Below are 18,213 nucleotides of genomic sequence, written 5' to 3' on the forward strand. Positions count from 1 at the left end.
AAAAAAAAAAAACAAAAACTAAGAAGCAGGGAGAGATGTGGACAGACAACTGTAATAGCGAATCAGGACATTATAAAGTTAGAGCTGTCTTTAGAGTCATTGTGACAGCCGACTTTCTGTAGACACAGCATTTTAAGGACAATGCAGAGCAAACATACTGAGTGTCCAGCATAGGCCAGGCTCTGTGTTGGGCAGTGGAGGATGCAGAGAGGAATGGAACCTGTTCTTGCCCCTAAGGATCTCATTGCTAATGATGGGATGTTGGCGTCATAAACACAAGAGATGATATTGTGGACCCAAAATGCCATGACCGTGGGCAAACCCTAGAAAATTGAACAGAGCCTGCTGTTAGTGGGACAGAGCTTTGCCTGTTCTCTGGAGTCCATTCATTCTTGTATTCATTCATTCCATAAACATATGTTGACTGCTTAATGGGTGCCGGACACCATGTCTAAGTAATGGGTTCATGAGGCCAGATACCCATCAGCAGGTGGGGTGAGGGGACCAGGGAACAGGAGGGAGAAACAATCACTAAATCAGGTAACAGATGACTAAGGGATGAAAGACTAACAGTCATCTCACAAAGTGACAGAGAGAAAACGGGATGCTGTGCTATGAGACAGGACAAGAATGGCTACTCCGGGAAGGTCTTTTTGAAGAAGGAATGATTAAGCTAAGACTCAAAATGATGCATGTGTGAAGAAGAGTATTTCAGGGCTGAGAGACCAGCAGGTGCCGGTGCTCCGAGGCAGGAATCCTGGAGCAGAGAGGGTGGGAGAAAGTGCTATGGGGAGTCAATGAAATGGGCAGAGGGCAGATCATCTCCACAAGCTCGGCATTCTTGCTCAGAAGACCAGCGCAGCTTGTTTCTGAGTTACATGCCAGGGATTCCCTCAGAAAGGCTCATAAAGGAAACCGCAGGTGTCACTGTGTGATCTGCTTCAGTAAAGCTCATAATTGAACACAATTCTTGCATTCCCTGTTAGACTAAGATAAAGATATTGTCAGTGAGTGCTCCAAAGCTGCTTTGTTTCATGTTATCACTTAGGCTTCCCAGCACGTATCATCTGAACCAAGTGATTTTTTGGGCATATTTTCTGATGCTTAAAAAAAAAAATCAAATAATTGTGGATGAAATGATAGCAATTTGTTTCTCTCTCATGTAAAAGACATTGGTGATGACAGACAGTCAAAGGCTGGTGTGGCAGCTGCACAGTCCTCAGGAACCAGTTTTCTGCTCTTTGCTGTTCTGCTGACCTCATAATCCAAAGTGGCTGCTTCCACGCTAGTCATTTTACCAACATTCCAGCCAATAAGAAAAGGAGGAAGAAAGGTTAACCCTTTCTCTTTGATGCTCTCTCCTAGATATGCCCCACCACATTTCCACTTAGATCTCATTGGCCAAGAGCTGGTAATATGGCCACATAGAGTTGCAACAAGACAGACGGAGGAATATAGTCTAAGCTAGCGGACAAAGTGTCCAGCCAAAAATCAAGTGTTTGCATCTAAGAAGGGGAGGAGGAATATAGTGGGGAACAACTTGAAGTTTTTGCCATGAAAGTCATTTTTCGACATAAGCCATTTAACAGCCTTTATAGGTCTTTCTTATAGCAAAGTGCTTTTTGATTTTTTGATTTTTTTGATTTTTAACCAAAAGAGCTGGTTATTATGTGACAGGATGGAGGCTTTAACTGATGCTCTGGTGGTACTCATTTTACAGTTTGTAAACATATCAAATCACCGTGTATACCTTACACTTACATAATGTTATGTGTCAATTGTATCTCAGTAAAGCTGGAAAATAAATTTCCAATTTTTTAAAAGTAACTTTCTACACTCTGAGATATAGGTCAGCATGTCTCACAGATTGAATTACTAGTAATCCAACAATTGCTGCTTTCTGAGATGGTTTTTGACATAGAATGCATTCACAAAATTCTAAAAAAAGATCCTGCAGGAATGATAGACGAAGTAAACAGGTTAAGCGCTGAGATGGTGTTCCCCAACTTGTACAACTTGTCCAAGAATATCTTAACATTTTTAAATTATATTTCTTATAATGAAAAGAATATCTGGTTACTAATTCTGCCCCCATTTTTCTACTTTTAACTTTTTTGAAAAGCACAATAAGGAAGATTAAAATAAAACAAGTTCTGTTCTTAATTAGTTTCACTGTTCTGGGAACTAGATCCCCAGAAAATAGAGTTTCAGAGCCACATATATCCTGGTGCTCTGGGCTCCCTTTTAGAAAAGATGATTTTGCATGTTCAGTTCTCAGTATAAATTGGTATATAGTGAAATTTAACTTTCTTTTTAAAAAAAAGTTAACTCACCGCTTCCGGTCCCAGCTAACTCACTCTTTGTCCCTTTCCTCTGAATATTTTTCTTAATCTTGTCTTTTCTCATTCCTCCCTTTGCCAGAGGCTGGAGGTACAAAGGCTGCTCCTGGCATGGACAGCTAGATTGAACATGGGTTCCGAGTCCCTCAAAATGATCACTCCCGCTTCCGCCCATCACCACCATCCAGAAACGTCCATGGGGGGCAAAAAGCACATAAAGGCTAGGAGCTGCTATTCCATTTGCCTATTTTTTCCTATGCTTTGGAACAATTTGCATCTTTTCTACAATTTTTGTTTGTTTATTTGGAGTAGGCCAAGCCAAGGTTTTTCTTTTGTCTCTGAGTAATCAAGAGCTTCTGGGAATAATTGCAAACATGGCTGGAGTTTATTTGAAACACTCTTTTTCTTAGTTATTTTCTGGGTGTTCTGCCCTGTCTGTTTTTATGGGGAAATTAATAATTCATCCTGTAGAACAGCCCAGGCAGCTCACTACAACCAAGATTTACAGAGTGACTGGGTATCAAGACCTATCCTAAATGTCAGTGGTTCGTAAGGTGAAAAAGAGAGTCGTCCTGAGGAGGTTGTGTCTTGTGGATAAAACAACAGATCAAAGGTAATTATAATGACGGATGCTAATTATTGTGATCAGGATGCCCAGGGGCTAGCAGAGGACAGGACCTTCAAACCCCAGGCTAGAATTTAGATAGTTCCTTGGTACTGCTGTTCCTCATGCTGTCCAAGTGCAGGAAGGATTTTCCAAGTAGAAAACAGCCCAAGCACAGAAGGAGTTTGGGGTGGCCATGGGAGGGAAAGGTTAGAGCTAGAACTGAAAAGTTAAGCAAAGCCTGGGTCACAGAAATCTACTCTAATGTCATTAACATCATTACTTTAAGCCATGGTGGATGACTTTTCATTAAGGAATACATAGTATTCTAGAAAGTACCTGAGACCATAGAAAAAAAATTTGGGTCAGAAGACATGATAAATCAACGCTGATAATAAACTAGTCAGGGATGAAAAACATTTTCAATTTTGACATGAATATATGATAGAGTCAAAAAATTGCAAGAATTTTTTTCAATGAAAATAAGACATCAGAGACCTTTCTCAGGGATAAACACCAGAATGCAGAACTTGGCATGTGCATTCCTCTGTCATTGGGTTTTATCGGAGGGAAGTTTTGAACTAGACTACCCACGATGGGTAGTCACTGAAGGAAAGACCCAGAAAATTTGTATGAAAAGAAACAGTACCTAAAAACCTGGAGTTGAGCACTGATTTTTTTTTTTTTTTTTTTTTTTTTTTTTATGAACATGATTTCAAGAAGATGCTTCCAGGGGACACCAGAAGGCTTAGAGACAGAGACAGAGACAGAGAAGGCAGCAAGAGGTGTTATGTGAGCTCATAACTTGGTGAAAGGCTTTAAAAAAAGAAACGGGAGGTCATGTGATGTGAGGAACTCTGCATAGGCAGGGCTGCTCTACCAAGATATTTCAAAGGTACTGTGGCCAGAAAGAACAATTACACTCTTGGTTCTGACACCCTACTGACCAAATCCAAAAAAAGCTCATATTGGGATATATAAGCTATATATAATACATGTTTGGATTTTTTTTTCCAAAACTTGTTAATTCCCTGGGAAAAGCCCTCAATCTTCAAAAATAAGCCCTCCTACACAAAGAAAATGTAAGGTCCCATTCACAGCAACAAGAGAGACTTTAGCCAGTTACATATAGGGGTAGTGAGAAGAAAGCTAGAAAATGAGACAAATGAGAGAAATTAAAAAAAAAAAAAGTTGAATAAATAAACATACCATGTTCCTGAAGGGGGTAATCACTATTGAATCGTCCGTTCTTCCCAGTTAGAGAGCCATTTGGGGAAAAAGAAAATACATCTTCTCTGCATAAATGTAACTGAGCCTAGGAAAGTAATCCTAAATGTGGAAAGAGAGGTGAGGGTCTGGTTGAAAATAGCGGCTTTATTATAACTATCTTGAATGTTTCTCATATCAGTGAAAATTGATATTTCTGCTTTATAAAGTGAAATTCATAATTCTGATTTAGGGGAGTAGCTCGGAGTCATTAAGTAAACTTTGGAGAATAGAGGAAAAAGGAGAGAAGTAGCACTACCCCACTATCCAAAGGTAATCACTGTTAAGACACTAGTCCAGTCTCTTTTTACCCTCCATTTGTGCCCTTAACTTGGATTAAATTATTTATTCTTTCAACAGTTATGTGTCAAAGGACCATTCTAGTTGCTGGGGATATAGCAGTGAACAAAAGAGAAAACTGCTGGCCACAGGTGCTTATATTTTCCAGGGAAGAAAGAAGGGAAGGAGGGGGACAAATATCTAAACTTACTCTGTGGACCACCAGATGGAAGTAAGGGCCATGGAGAGCTGTCACGTAGGGAAAAGCATAGAAAGGACTAATGTGGAAGTGGGGTGCTACTTTAAGTGGCATGGTCATGGAAGGCATCCCTGGAAAGGTGACCTTGAGGGGCGCCTGGGTGGCTCAGTGGGTTGAAGCCTCTGCCTTTGGCTCAGGTCTTGATCCCAGGGTCCTGGGATCGAGCCCCGCATTGGGCTCTCTGATCAGCAGGGAGCCTGCTTCCTCCTCTCTCTCTACGTCTGCCTCTCTGCCTACTTATGGTCTCTCTCTGTCAAATAAATAAATAAAATCTTAAAAAAAAAAAAAAGAAAGAAAGGTGACCTTGAACAGAGATGAGAAGACATGGTGGGAAGTTAGACCAGGGTGGAAGGGCTATGTAGTGGGTAGAGTCTGGGTTTGCGGGGGAAGAGGATTTTTGTTCTTGGAATACTTGTAATTTTTTAAACATGTTTTATTTGATAAACATGTACGTATGTAATTTACTATTGATCATTTTAAACACTTTTAAGTCTACAGTTCGGTGGCATTATAAGTGCATTCAATGTGCTTCAGCCTTCACCACCATCCATATCCAGAACTTTTCCATCATCCCAAACCGAAACCCCATATGCGTTTGTTACTCCCCGTTCCTTCCTCCCCCAAACCACCCTCCACCCCACCAACCACTGTTCTACTTTCTGTCTCTGAATTTGCCTATCCTAGGCACCACAGATACATGGAATCGTAGACTTTGTGTCCTTTTGTGTCTGGCTTACTTCGTTTAGCTTGTTTCATTTAGCAGGATTCATCTGTTGTAGCATGTGTCCAGATTTTTTTTAGGCTGATATCCATTGCGTGTAGTCTATAGATTTATCCATTAAATGTTTCCACTTGTTTATTGATATTTCCACCTTTTAGCTGTTGTGAATGATGCTACTCTGAACATTGATGTAGATTGTGTTATTAAGTAGAGCAGATTGGATTGGTGAAAGATTGGATGTTTGGAAGAAAAGGGGGGAAGCAAGGGTGACTCGTAAGCTTTTTGGCCAGAGCAGCTGGAAGGATAAAGTTTGTATTTGTTGAGATGGGGAAGACTGGGATGATATATTCTTCTTTTTATTTGACATTGCAAAGTATTCATGTAGCTAATAAAAGCCTTCATTAATGTTGGTGGGAGACCTTCCTTCTCTTACTGCCCGTTCTGTATCCTTTCCCAACTTCCCCCATCAAAATATGTCATTTCCAGTTATCACACTTTCCCTGATTCACTGAAATATTTCTGTTGGTTCAGATGGGGGAGGAGATAGTTTAACATACCTCGTTTTTAATGCATCATGCTCAGCTTTTTTGCTTTAAGATTTTATTTTTAAGTAATCTCTATACCCAACATGGAGCTCAAAACCCCCAACCCCAAGGTCAAGAGTCATATATTCTACTGACTGAGCCAGCCAAGTGCCCCTGTTGCTCTGCTTTTCTAACAGAAAAGACAACCTGTGTTGAAAAATGATGGTTAAGGAGCTGGATCAACCTTTTCTCCCACCTCCCCAGATCACATAAACACCTAGTTACAACTGCTCCAGGATAACTCCACGCCAGAACACAAGAAAACCAAGCCAAGTGTCACCACCACATCTCAGGAGCAGAGCCCCAAGTCCCAAGTGTTTCCGACTTTCAATCTATCCCAACACTGGGTTGTAAGAATTATTTAGTAAACAGCCCTTTTCTGAGCACCTGCTTGGTGGTTAAGAACTTTGGTTGTGAGAACTCAAGATACGTTTCTTCGTCTTCTAGAGAGTATGGTCTAACAGGAAGACAGACGAGCAACTAGAAAATGGGGGCTAGGTGCCATCAAAATGGAAGCCCAGAGTAAGGTCAGCTCACCCAAGTCTAAGGGAGAAGGTTCCATCCAATGGGAGAATTAAACGGGGGGTCAGAGATGGAAGGGTCCAAGGACAAGAGTGTGCATGGGCACTTTCCAAGAACTGAAACACACATGTGTAGCTAGAGACGGGGCTGGCTTAAGAGATGGCTCCTGGGAAGCAAACAGAAGTCAAGTAGGTGAGATCTTGAAATCCTATTAAGGATTTTGTACTGTACCCTCAGGATAATAGGAAGCCATGGAGTAGGTTGTGAATCCCGGAACTGCTATAAGATTGTGATTGATCCCCATAGAGATAATAGAAACCACCAACCTTCCCAGGAAGTGTGTTTACATGCTAACAGAAGCCTCCTGACAGACCGCTGGGATATTTTACCTTTCCCTTTATTTAGGGCTCTTTAAGACAATCCGTTTTCTAATAATTACAGTCTGTGAACAGCATCTTGAACAGCTTGGATAATAAACCCTAATATGGATGTACATCTCTGTAGCCACCTGCATGGTGTCCTGTTCATTTTCACTGATGTTTTCCTATTTAAAAGAACCCACATTGAATATCTGCATTCCCCAGAATTAGTTCCAGGGAATGTATATAGTAAGCAGAATGTGGCAAAAGGGTTCCACGTGGATAAATACACTTGGAAACCTTGATTTAAAAAACTGCTCAAGGGTGCCTGGGTGGCTCAGTTGGGTGCCTGAGCCTTCAGCTCAGGTCATGGTCCCGTAGTCCTGGGATTGAGTCCTGCATCAGGCTCCCAGCTCCGTGGGGAGTCACCTTCTTGCTCTGACCTGCACCCTTCTCGAGGTCTCTCTCACTTTCTCTCTCAAATAAATAAAATCTTTAAAAATAAATAAATTTATTAAGTAAGTAAGTAAAATAAAAAGCTGTTCAGGGGTGCAGAGCTTATGACTCTTGATCTCAGGGTCATCATTTTGACGGCTGGGTGTAGAGATTACTTAAATAAAACAATTAGTAAATAAGTAAATAACTGTTCAGTAGGGTTCTTTACAGCAATTTCTCAAAGCCTCAAATATGCTAGTTTACCGTGTGACTCTTAAGGGGGCGCTGCTGTTGTTTCTTTATACCTTTACTAAGCCTTGGGCCATAACATGCTTTTTGGGGGTTGTGCTCTCAGAACTAGTAACCACAGAACTGTTTCATGGGATACTAACCTATATGCAAAAGCTGTCCCAAATTTCAAGACATAGTTCCAGAAATTAAATTATCAAATTAACAGGAATGAATGTTTATATCCTTGAAGCACATTGCCAAATACTTTCCCCAAAGGCGAGTATATCGCCAGTAGGAATATAAATTATTACAAAGAGCTGTTTCTCCCACACCAGCTGTGATAGTGAATTGTTTCAATCTGATCTAATCTGTAGTGTTTCTATGACTACACAGAGGTGCAACACTTTCCCATGTTATTGATTACTTGCTGCTGCTTTTGTGAATACCTTCTCTGGTCTTCTGCTTATTTATTGGGATCTTAGCTGTTCTTATGAAGATAAATGGTCTATTTTTATAATCCAGTATGAATGCAGAATTTCATATATTTGTGGCAGTCATTCATTCTCCAGTTTCTTGTTTATCATTTACTTTCTAATTATGTTCTTTTAGAACATGGGGAACTTAGACATTTTTATGAATCCATTCTTTTTTTTTTTAAAGATTTTATTTATTTATTTGACAGAGAGAGATCACAAGTAGGCAGAGAGAGAGGAAGGGAAGCAGGCTCCCTGCTGAGCAGAGAGCCCGATGCGGGACTCGATCCCAGGACCCTGAGATCATGACCTGAGCCAAAGGCAGCGGCTTAACCCACTGAGCCACCCAGGTGCCCAATGAATCCATTCTTTAAAGCATTTCTTCTTATAACTTTTGTTTTTGTTTTACTGTTCTTAAGCTTAAAAAGCCCTTTTATAAAGCCTTATCTAGACACTTAATAATCACTCCTTGGTTTTTTTGTTATTATTGACATGAACTCTTCACCTCCCTGGAATTTATATTAATTTATCTTGCTGTCCTCCCCACCCTCTGCAAAACAACTAAGCAAGATTTACAGCACTGTTTTCTGAATAATTTTCCCTTCCTAAATTATTATGCCCCGACAGTCTAATAATTTTTATGAAAAAGATAATTTGTCTCCAGTTCCTAAATTAACAAATAGAGTTGAATGGCAACTTACTAGTGGTCCCTTACCTTGGTCAGTTTCAGTCTTGAGATGAACATACATTGTGACATTTACAAGCTGACTTACACTGAATTTTGATACTGTGACAAAAATGTCCTTCCTTGAAGCTCATAGAAGAGATCACTAGAAAGAAATATCTAGGTATTTTAAGAAATTTGAAAATTAAGTGAAGAAGGGAAAGGTTGTTAATCAGTGTCCATTAAAAAAGGAGCTCCTCTACAAACAGCATGAGGTTTAGTTCTTAGTCTGCTTTCCGGCTGAGGAAGCAGGTACCTCCTGTGTCCGGGGGAGTGTGAGAGCTGGGAAGGGAGGGCAGTGCCAGGACCTACTCGGGGCTGTTTATCATCAGTCCTGCTCCAGTCAGGGCCCAAGGAGATAGTCTGAGGAGCAAGTGCAGCAGTCTGACATTTAATGTGGAAAAGGCAGGGTAGAGGAAAGCTAAAGCTGGGGAGACAGGTAGCACATTTAAAGTCCCTCTCCCAGGAGACTGAACTTGGGGGCCCTGATGGGGAAGAAGTGTTTCTCCCTGGTGTGGGAACTAGGTGCTAGGGGACCGCCTCCTGTGGGTCAGAAGGAAGCCCCTCTTAGCCAGTCAAGCCTCAGATGCAGAGATGCTGGTGTGTTTCTCAAATGTGCTTTCTCTGCAAGTTCACGCGGAAGTTTCCCAACCATGCCTCCTCTTTCCTCTGCAACCTGCGTTTTCCGGCCTTGTGAGTTCACTTTGGAAGCCCGCGTGGTGGGATGGCCCGATGGTGGGATGATGGTGGGACAGCGAGCCAGCGCTGCTGTGCAGAGACAAGCTCTTCTTGTTCCCCGTGCAGGCCCGTGCCCTCCACCTTCCCAGCTCTGTGGCGACTCAAGTCCCCTGGGAGCCACTTTTGTGGCAGATTCCATTTGGTTTCACAGGGCCTCGAGGAGGGGGCCTTGGGGGCTGCTTGGCAGGGCCCACCAGTCTCCCACGTTCGGAGCAGTTTACAAACCGCTCTTGGAGGGAGCCCGAGCCCGGCCCCGAACAGGCTGCTCCTGTTACCCCCATTGTCTGCAGGGATCAGGCGCTTTTCCCCCAGCTGACCTGCCTGCGAGTGGCGAGATGTGAAAAGTTAGAGACAAAAATGGTCTCTCCAGACGGAGGGGGAGCTTTCTTGTACAGAAAGGAAGGAAATACCTCTGTGGGATTTTATTTTTTTTCTCCCCCCTCTTCTTCCAAAAAATACAAAGAGACTCTGTCTTTAATGCGAATGTCGGCTTTAAATCTTTTAGGTTTGGATTAACTCTGCAAAAGAAAAAAAAAATCTGACAGGCTTTCAGATATGATGCAGAAAAACTTTTTTCCCCTCAATTCATGTTGTTCATTTGTAAAGCCAAAGGCTGGTGGACTGAATAGTGGGCGCCCGTTGTTCCCCATTCATAGTTAACATCACAATGGTCAGAATTAGCAGCCCAGAGTCTCCACACCACATTTGCCTTTTCCACCAGCGACATCTAATACAAGGTGGCAAAGGCAAGCGTAAATCTTTCTTCTTTTGCCCCAAGTTAAAATAGATTAAAATTACGCCAAGGAAAGGAGACATTTTCAGTTGTGGGACTTAAAATCTTATCTGCCTTTTCCCCCAAGAAGGAAAAAGAAATGTGGTCTGGTTTTTTGTGGGGGTTTTTTGATGTGGGGTGTTTTTTGGGGGGGTTTGTGTGTGGGGTGTGTGTGTGTGTGTGTGTGTTTGCAGTTATTACCTCACTAAAAAACTTCCTTCAATCTAAACAAAACCCAGTGATTTGATAGACATTTCCTATTACATTGTAATTGTTGGTTTTCACTATTGAAGATGTCAGCAAACATGTTGAAGATCATGTTTTGCTTATAAAATAAAGTGACTTTTATGTGAATATTTTTCGTCTTGTTGGTGTCTAGAATATAGGTGCTATTTCACTGAATCCACGTGGCCACATTTATTTTCTGAAATTCTTTTGTAGTAGTATGTTTTTACTTTAAACATGTTTCAGAGTTCTTTAATCCTATATCAGGGGGAAAAAAGACCATAGCATCCTTGAGCTGACCATCTATGTCAATAAGCCCATGTTAATGCAAAACAAAACAAAACCAAAAAAAGAGTTCCTGGTCCTCAGTTGAAAGTCAATATGAATAGGTAATCTCAAAATTAATAATCTTTATGTTAGATAAGGATTGATTAATTAGGACTGTTAACGTATAACTGTGTATTGGCCTGAAAGAATTAAACTCTAGGTCATTTTTTTTTTTCTAGGTCATTTTTAATTCCTGAACCACACCTGGTTTAAAAAAAAAAATCCTTATGAATTTAAGCAGAGTGTAAATGGTGTTTGCATTAATTGGCTGCTTTCTAATGGAGTTATACCAATACATTTATGCACTTAAACAGGCACTGCAAATTTATTCTGATAAACAAATAGCCTCAAAGTGAAACAAAATATTTCTTTTGGTTTTATTGTATGACATATTCCTTTTAAACTCTGTGATCTAATTACATACAGAGGGATTTTATTCTAATTGCAAACAGCTAATCGATTTATTAATTTTTTAAATAGAATCATTTTCTTTGCAACCTAAAAGATTCTGATATAGTGATTTGGTATTTAATACAAGGGAATGATTAGAATTATTTTTAAGACTCTGTTATTTGGGTTTTACACACTGGATACTTGGTTTGACTTTTGCAGTTTTGCAGTAACAGGACATACCAATACAAGTTATGTAAATTCTTGAACAAAAATTAAGATTAGTCTGCCTAATATCATAGATATCTTAATTTGATTATACTGTATCGTGTTTTATGTGGATGATTTTTTAATATTATATTTTATAAAAGTTAATTTTTTTTTTTGCCAGGAATAGTAGATTTAGTTTCCAGCTAGGATTTATTTTACATGTTGTAAGAGAATGGAAGCCAGAGTATATTTGAAACTTGCTTCAAAAGCTTGATTTTGATATTCTAAATTGTAAGAGAAGGTCAATGTTTATTACTCCTTGTACTGACCACAGTAATAAAAATCTCACATGAAAGTATGAAAAGATTTGGCACATGATAAAACCTTGCTGTATTAGCTGCTTAAGTGGGGGGGGGGTGGGAAATAGATGTGGTAAAGACACATCTTAACACATTTGGCTTTTAATTCCGAATTGTGCACGGGGTTGGATTTAAAGTCATTGTATATCTTCTTGCAGAGTGAGTTTTAATTATGTTACTTAAAATCATATAAAAACTGAACATGAAAGGTGTATGTCTTGGTTATTAAAGCAGTGTTGTTTCTGATTATTTACTCAGGCTGCCATGTTGTTTAGTTCTGGTGTCTTCTGGATGGGCCTGTTGTTTATCCCTGTGGCATCTTTGCTTCTTGACGTGGTGTACAAGGTGTAAGTATAGTACTCAGTTCTATACTTCAAAATACAGACGCATGTTACTCCTCAGACTTCTCCAGTTGTAACATCAGGTCGAGAATGTACAGTTTACCAAGTAGGAGTTATTAATATTTATTAATTCTGCATATGTAAATATAGAAGAAATGAGTGATTGAGGAATTAGGAAATTAGTCTAAAGACAATGAGAAGGAAAGCAAGTAGTTTCAATCAATATTAGAGAGTACATCCTTAGAAATCAGCTTCAAAATTCAAGATAGAAGAAAATTCTGTTACCTCAAAACACGTAATTGTTTAATGGATGAACAAGAGTTGTGGGCGGGGGGAGTTTTTTGCCTGCCTGTTTCAAAGCCTATATGCACTATAGCACGAAAGAAACTAAAACTTTACTAATTTTTCTCAAGGATTGTCAGTTTTAAAATGTTACCTCTTCCCACAAAAAAAAAAAGATATCATTAAAGTTAATTATATGATGCTTATTTAACAACTCTGAGAGTTTAAATACTGTAAAACTAAAGCATGCCTTTTAAGACTTGTTTCTATAATTACGTAATGCTCAAAATTACTGTAATTTTGTGAATTCTATTGAAAAATGATTGCCCATTCTCTGGTTACTATTGTACCTAGCAGCAGGATAACAAACCAATTTTGTAGTGTTACGTCTTCACACAAAGATTTACATGCAAATCCCTCCCCCGCCCCCTCCCCCCAGGATCAAGAGGACTGCTTTTAAAACGTTAGTAGACGAAGTTCAGGAGCTGGAAGCAAAGTCCCAAGACCCAGGGGCAGTTGTGCTGGGAAAAAGGTAAAATACTTTTTTGTTCTTTCCCAAGGGAACTCTCTGTTTTACTAGGGTTAGAAAAAAGGGCTAAAACTTATGTTTATCACTTAACATGGAGCTGGCAGGGTCGATGACCTATTTCAGAATCAGAGAGTTGTGGATTCAAATCCAATCTGTCATTCACTAAGCTGCTAAGCTATGTCGTGACCTTAGCCCAGGTGCTCTGTGTTCTTGAGGCTCGATTTTCTTATCTATAAAATGGGGATAATAATACCTCCCATGGCTAGTTTTTAGAATTAAATAAGATATAATCGACAAAGCTGGTATCTTGGTGTCTTGTTCTTAATGAGCTTTAAATAAATGGTCATAAGAAATATTATTGTATTATTAAAATGAAAGAGGAAAAAAGTCTTTCAGCTTAAAACAGTATCCATAATAAAACAACAGTGAAAATCAGAACTTGATCTAGAGCCACGTGCACAACAGTAACATTGAGCACGTATTCGGAACTGACCTGGGCGTGTGTCACCTATGAGGTGAATTTTGTCTTCCAAGGCCCTGGCTCACTACCACCCCCTCAATAAAAGCAGGGTCAGAAACCTAATCAAATTGTCCGCATTCACAAAGCATTATGGGAAAGAAATTAAAAGTGTTTGAACACAGTCTATGACAGAACACAATTGGGAAGATAATACCAGTTTCAGTCACACTCCCGTGAGCTCAGGTTTTGTCTACACCGGAGGAAACACTTCGCTCCCGTGTCTGTCACTGTCATCACGATTTGCTATTGTTACTCGGTCTGACAGAGTTCAGTGAATCTCAGACCAGGAACTCAAGCTGAGACCTTGGCTTCCAGCCTTCCTCAGTTGCCTGAGGCCGGGGGGCCCTGGTCACTCACACACCAGTCCGCGCCCCTCTCGTAAAGGGCAGAGCCCCGCCTATGTGTCGAGCGCTCACTACATGCTAGGTGATGCGCGTATCCCGCCATCTATGCTCTTGTGTGGGACTCCCCAAAACAGTCCTGTGCGAGCTAGTCACCCCGTTCATTCCAGATGAGGAAACTGGGAATTAGAGTAAGTTCTCAGTTGGAAGTCACAAAGCACCTTCCGGAGCCCCTGGAGACAACAGCAAAAACAGCCTCAACCAGCCTGACAGAGTTCTTGACCACTCTCTGTCAGTGCCCCTGTGTGTAGGATGGAAATGATAACACCTACTTTGAAAACTATGAGAATTCTTCTCCCTCTCCCTTCCCCTCATCTCTGTCCCTTCACCTAAACCTCTACACCTGGTCCATTGTCTGGCCCAAGTGTCCCTCAGTCAATTTTTCTCTCTTTCACTCTAGCTGTAAAAAAGATGTGCTAGAATCCTAGCTTACAAACTTGTGAATAAAACTATTTACTGACAACTATTAGGGAAAGAACATACTGCTATTACCTTCTCCCTCTGCCCCTCCTCCTACTCTCACTCCTAGCTCTAAAATAAATAAATCTTTAAAAAAATAAAGAATAAACACTCTAGAAAATAGGATGGAGGGTCCTCAGAAAGTTGAAAATACAGCTACCCTATGACCAGTATTTACCCTAAAGATACAAATGTAGTGACCTGAAAGGGCACATGCACCACAATGTTTATAGCAGCCATGTCCACAATAGCCAAACTATGGAAAGAACCTAGATGTCCATCAACAGATGAATGGATAAAGAAGATGTGGTACACACACACACACACACACACACACACACACACACACACAATGGAATACTATGCAGCCATCAAAAAATGAAATCTTGCTATTTGCAATGACATAGATGGAACTAGAGGGTATTATGCTAAACGAAATAAGTCAATCAGAGAAAGACATGTATCATATGACCTCCCTGATATGAGGAATTTGAGAAACGAGACAGAATCATAGGGGAAGGGAGAGAAAAATGAAACAAGATGAGACCAGAGAGGGGGACAAATCATAAGAGACTTAATCTCAGGAAACAAACTGAGGGTTGCTGGAGCGGAGCGGGGTGGGAAGTGTGGGGTGACTGGGTGATGGACATTGGGGAGAGTATGTAATATGGGGAGTGCTGTGAATTGTGTAAGACTGATGAATCATAGACCCATACCCTTGAAACAAATAAACAGTATATGTTAATTTTTAAAAAAAGAGTTACAGTCATGTTTTAAAAAATAACAATAAATGAATGATTGAATGAGAGGGGCCCCTGGCTGTCTCAGTAGATAGAACATGCAGCTCTTAATCTCCAGGTTGTGAGTTCGAATTCCATGTTGGGTATAGAGATTACTTAAATAGAGAGAGAGAGAACCTGAAAGGAATATAGTGGATCCCACCATAAATGACCAGCTTTTCCATAGCAGGTGCATCAGACAAATTTCCTGCTGTTGCCTTATTTGCCTAAAAGAGCTGTTCAGCTTTTCTCAAGAACTCAGAAATGCGTTAGCTCTTAGCTGAAGGCCACAGATGAAAACCGGTGGTATAACACATACTCCATGTTGCTATTGCTGCCCATCCATAACCAGGAGGATGGTGACCATAGTGCCTTCCTGCTGGATGATGGCTGGAGGGGGAGGGAAGAGAAGGGATCTGTAAAGGAAGAAAAACAGCAACTCATTGGAAAAGTCTTCATGCGAAACAGTGACATCCTAGAGCAGCTGGGAATTGTCAGATTGGTTTTACTGCCAGGATTGTTTTCCTTCAAGACTTTATTTTTAAGTAATCTCTATACCCAGCATGGGGCTCAAACTCACAACCCCAAGATCAAGAGTCACATGCTCTACCAGTTGAGCCAGCCAGGCACCCCACTGCCAGGATTATTTTAGGAGACTTGGAGAATGAGCTTGATGTAAAATTTCAAAAAAGGTAGCTAATCTTATCTATATTTTCAAAGAGAAAGAAATTGTGATTTCTGTGTAGTCAAGTGATATCAGACTTATTTGAGTTCCAAAATACCGTGTTTTTTTCTGCCTCCCAGTCTTTGCACATGCTATTCCCTTGTCAAGAAGCTGATACCCTCCCCCACCCCCATAGATGGGGCAGTCCGATTCCTAGTTTTCAAACCTCAACTCCGGTGCATCACCTTACCTTTTCTGAGATAACATTAATTCCCACTCTGCTATCTGAGCTCTTTGTGATTCTATAATTATACTTATTGCATTGTATTATGATGTGTTTTTTTATCCTGTGTGTTTGTTTCCCCTACTAGATTGAGCGCCTTGAAGGAGAGGCCTCCTTTTTAGTCTTACCTGCAACCCAACACCTAGCACAGACCCAGGAACACAGTAGCACTTGATAAATATTTGTCAAATGGGTGATTGAAGGGTCCAGAGAATGAACCAAGGAATGAATGAATGAATGAGCAAATGAGGGGGTGAAAGGATGGTTGAGTAGTGGGTAGTAAAGAGATGACTGACCCATAGGTAGTTAAATAAAAATACAGTACATAAAAGCATAGAATTATATAGGTTACACTGCCCCAATGAGTCGTGTCCAGAGTAACACTGGTTTACTTCATCATAGATAGAACAATGCAGTCTTGTAAAATGATCATCCCCCATTTTTTTCAATCTCATCTGAGCACTGTGTCAGAGAAATTCAGACTTATAAGCACTGTGTCCAGACCAGCATTTACAACCATTTATTTCTCATGTTTACTGATGTGCAAAACTGCAACATTTTGGTTAAAAGTCTTAGAAATAGTATATCACTCACCATATTATCCAGTGAATTAGATACATGTATTCCAATTTTACACTGAAATTTGGGGGGGATGTATTTCATTATCTAAGTACAGTACATTGCTTTTTGAACCTTGGGTTATGGTAGGAATCAGTTTAAGTCTAAATATTAGGACAATAATTGCAAGCCTTACCTCTGATCTTTGTGTAGTGATGGCTTACTATTTTTGGCTAAGAAAACAACTTATATAACACCCAGTGCTCATCACATCACAGCACTGGGTGTATAGGCAACTGATGAATTGTTGAAAACTACATCTGAAACTAATGATGTACTATATGTTGGTTAATTGAATTTAAATTAAAAAAAAAAAAAGAAAGAAAACACCTTATACGGTATGAAACCCTGTTTTGTGGATAGGCTCCAACACTAGGGAGCATAGCATCTACAATTCCAAAATGCAAAACAAACAAACAAACAAAGCTTTGAAATTCGATTTTTTTTTCCCATTGGTTTATAGCAAACATTTGCTGGGGAAAAAAATCTAAACCATTTGTTCTATAAATATAAAGGCATTCATAGTGTTTATATTTTCTATAATATAAACATATACTTTATAGCAGAAATACAAATTTTTTGGATTATAGTCCTCTTGGATGTCATTGGGGGGGCATTACATCTATAAATTATAACATCTTACCTTTTCTAAAACAAAACAATAACAAAAACAAAAGTGAATTCAAAAACGTAATGCTTTAAAATAAGGAATTGTAGACACTGGGCTCATGGGAGACACGACAGTTACCTATGGATGTCTTTCATGAGTGTGGGAAACACTGCATTTTACAGATAGGCAAATAGGAGGAGAGTCATAATTTTTTATATCTCACATATAGACATATGCCAGCAAAACATCAGCAGCCATTATTAAATAGAACTTTACCCTTACTTTCTGGAGATCCATTTTAATGACTCCACCAGAATAGCTTGCCAACCCAACACCAAAACAATTGCAAATTTACCACTCTTCAAAAATAACAGAAAATACCTTCAGACAATATGTTCTAGGACAGTAAATGGGTTTTTACCTATACTTAGTATTTCTAAATAGACTTATTATTTTAAAACATTAAAATTAATGATTTTAAATTATTAATTTAATTATTAAATAATTAATAAAATTATTATTTTAAAACATTACAATACCTTACCACTACCAAATATCTAAGTTGAAACATTTTAGTGGGCTTGGAAATAAAGTAACAGTATTTAAGTGGTACTTTCATTACTGCATTGAACAAATTTAGAACTTGCCTAGCTTGGTGTGTAAATGAAAGTCCGCACAAAATTAACACTACTGACTAAGAGTCGTGATTATGGTGGGGTTTTAATGAGAAGGTTCTTTAAAGTCTCTTCCTTCTTGTCCCAGTGTTAAGCTATTCAAGAAAAACTGAACTTCTAACATGTCTATTAAGGTGAACATGTTCCCAAGATACTATGTAATGTGACTTGAGAGTAACAGCAGTACCTATAAATACCCAAGGACCTAGAACTACGTAATTCTGAAATGATGAGCA

The 18,213-nt window shown here is 39.7% G+C and overlaps 1 protein-coding gene across 4 annotated transcripts in view; it reads left to right on the top strand.

Annotated features, from left to right (window-relative positions):
* The window catches only part of ATP8A1 (ATPase phospholipid transporting 8A1), a 228,671-nt gene that overhangs the window by 201,668 nt on the left and 8,790 nt on the right, over nucleotides 1-18,213 (top strand). For all 4 annotated transcript variants that reach the window (XM_045988323.1, XM_045988314.1, XM_045988331.1 and 1 more), the window contains 2 exons: nucleotides 12,076-12,164; nucleotides 12,880-12,972. In XM_045988323.1, coding sequence (XP_045844279.1) covers nucleotides 12,076-12,164; nucleotides 12,880-12,972 — 182 coding nt within the window. The remainder of the gene's footprint in view (nucleotides 1-12,075; nucleotides 12,165-12,879; nucleotides 12,973-18,213) is intronic.

The sequence above is a fragment of the Meles meles genome, chromosome 2 (genome assembly GCF_922984935.1).
Source record: "Meles meles chromosome 2, mMelMel3.1 paternal haplotype, whole genome shotgun sequence".
NCBI classification, from domain to species: domain Eukaryota; kingdom Metazoa; phylum Chordata; class Mammalia; order Carnivora; family Mustelidae; genus Meles; species Meles meles.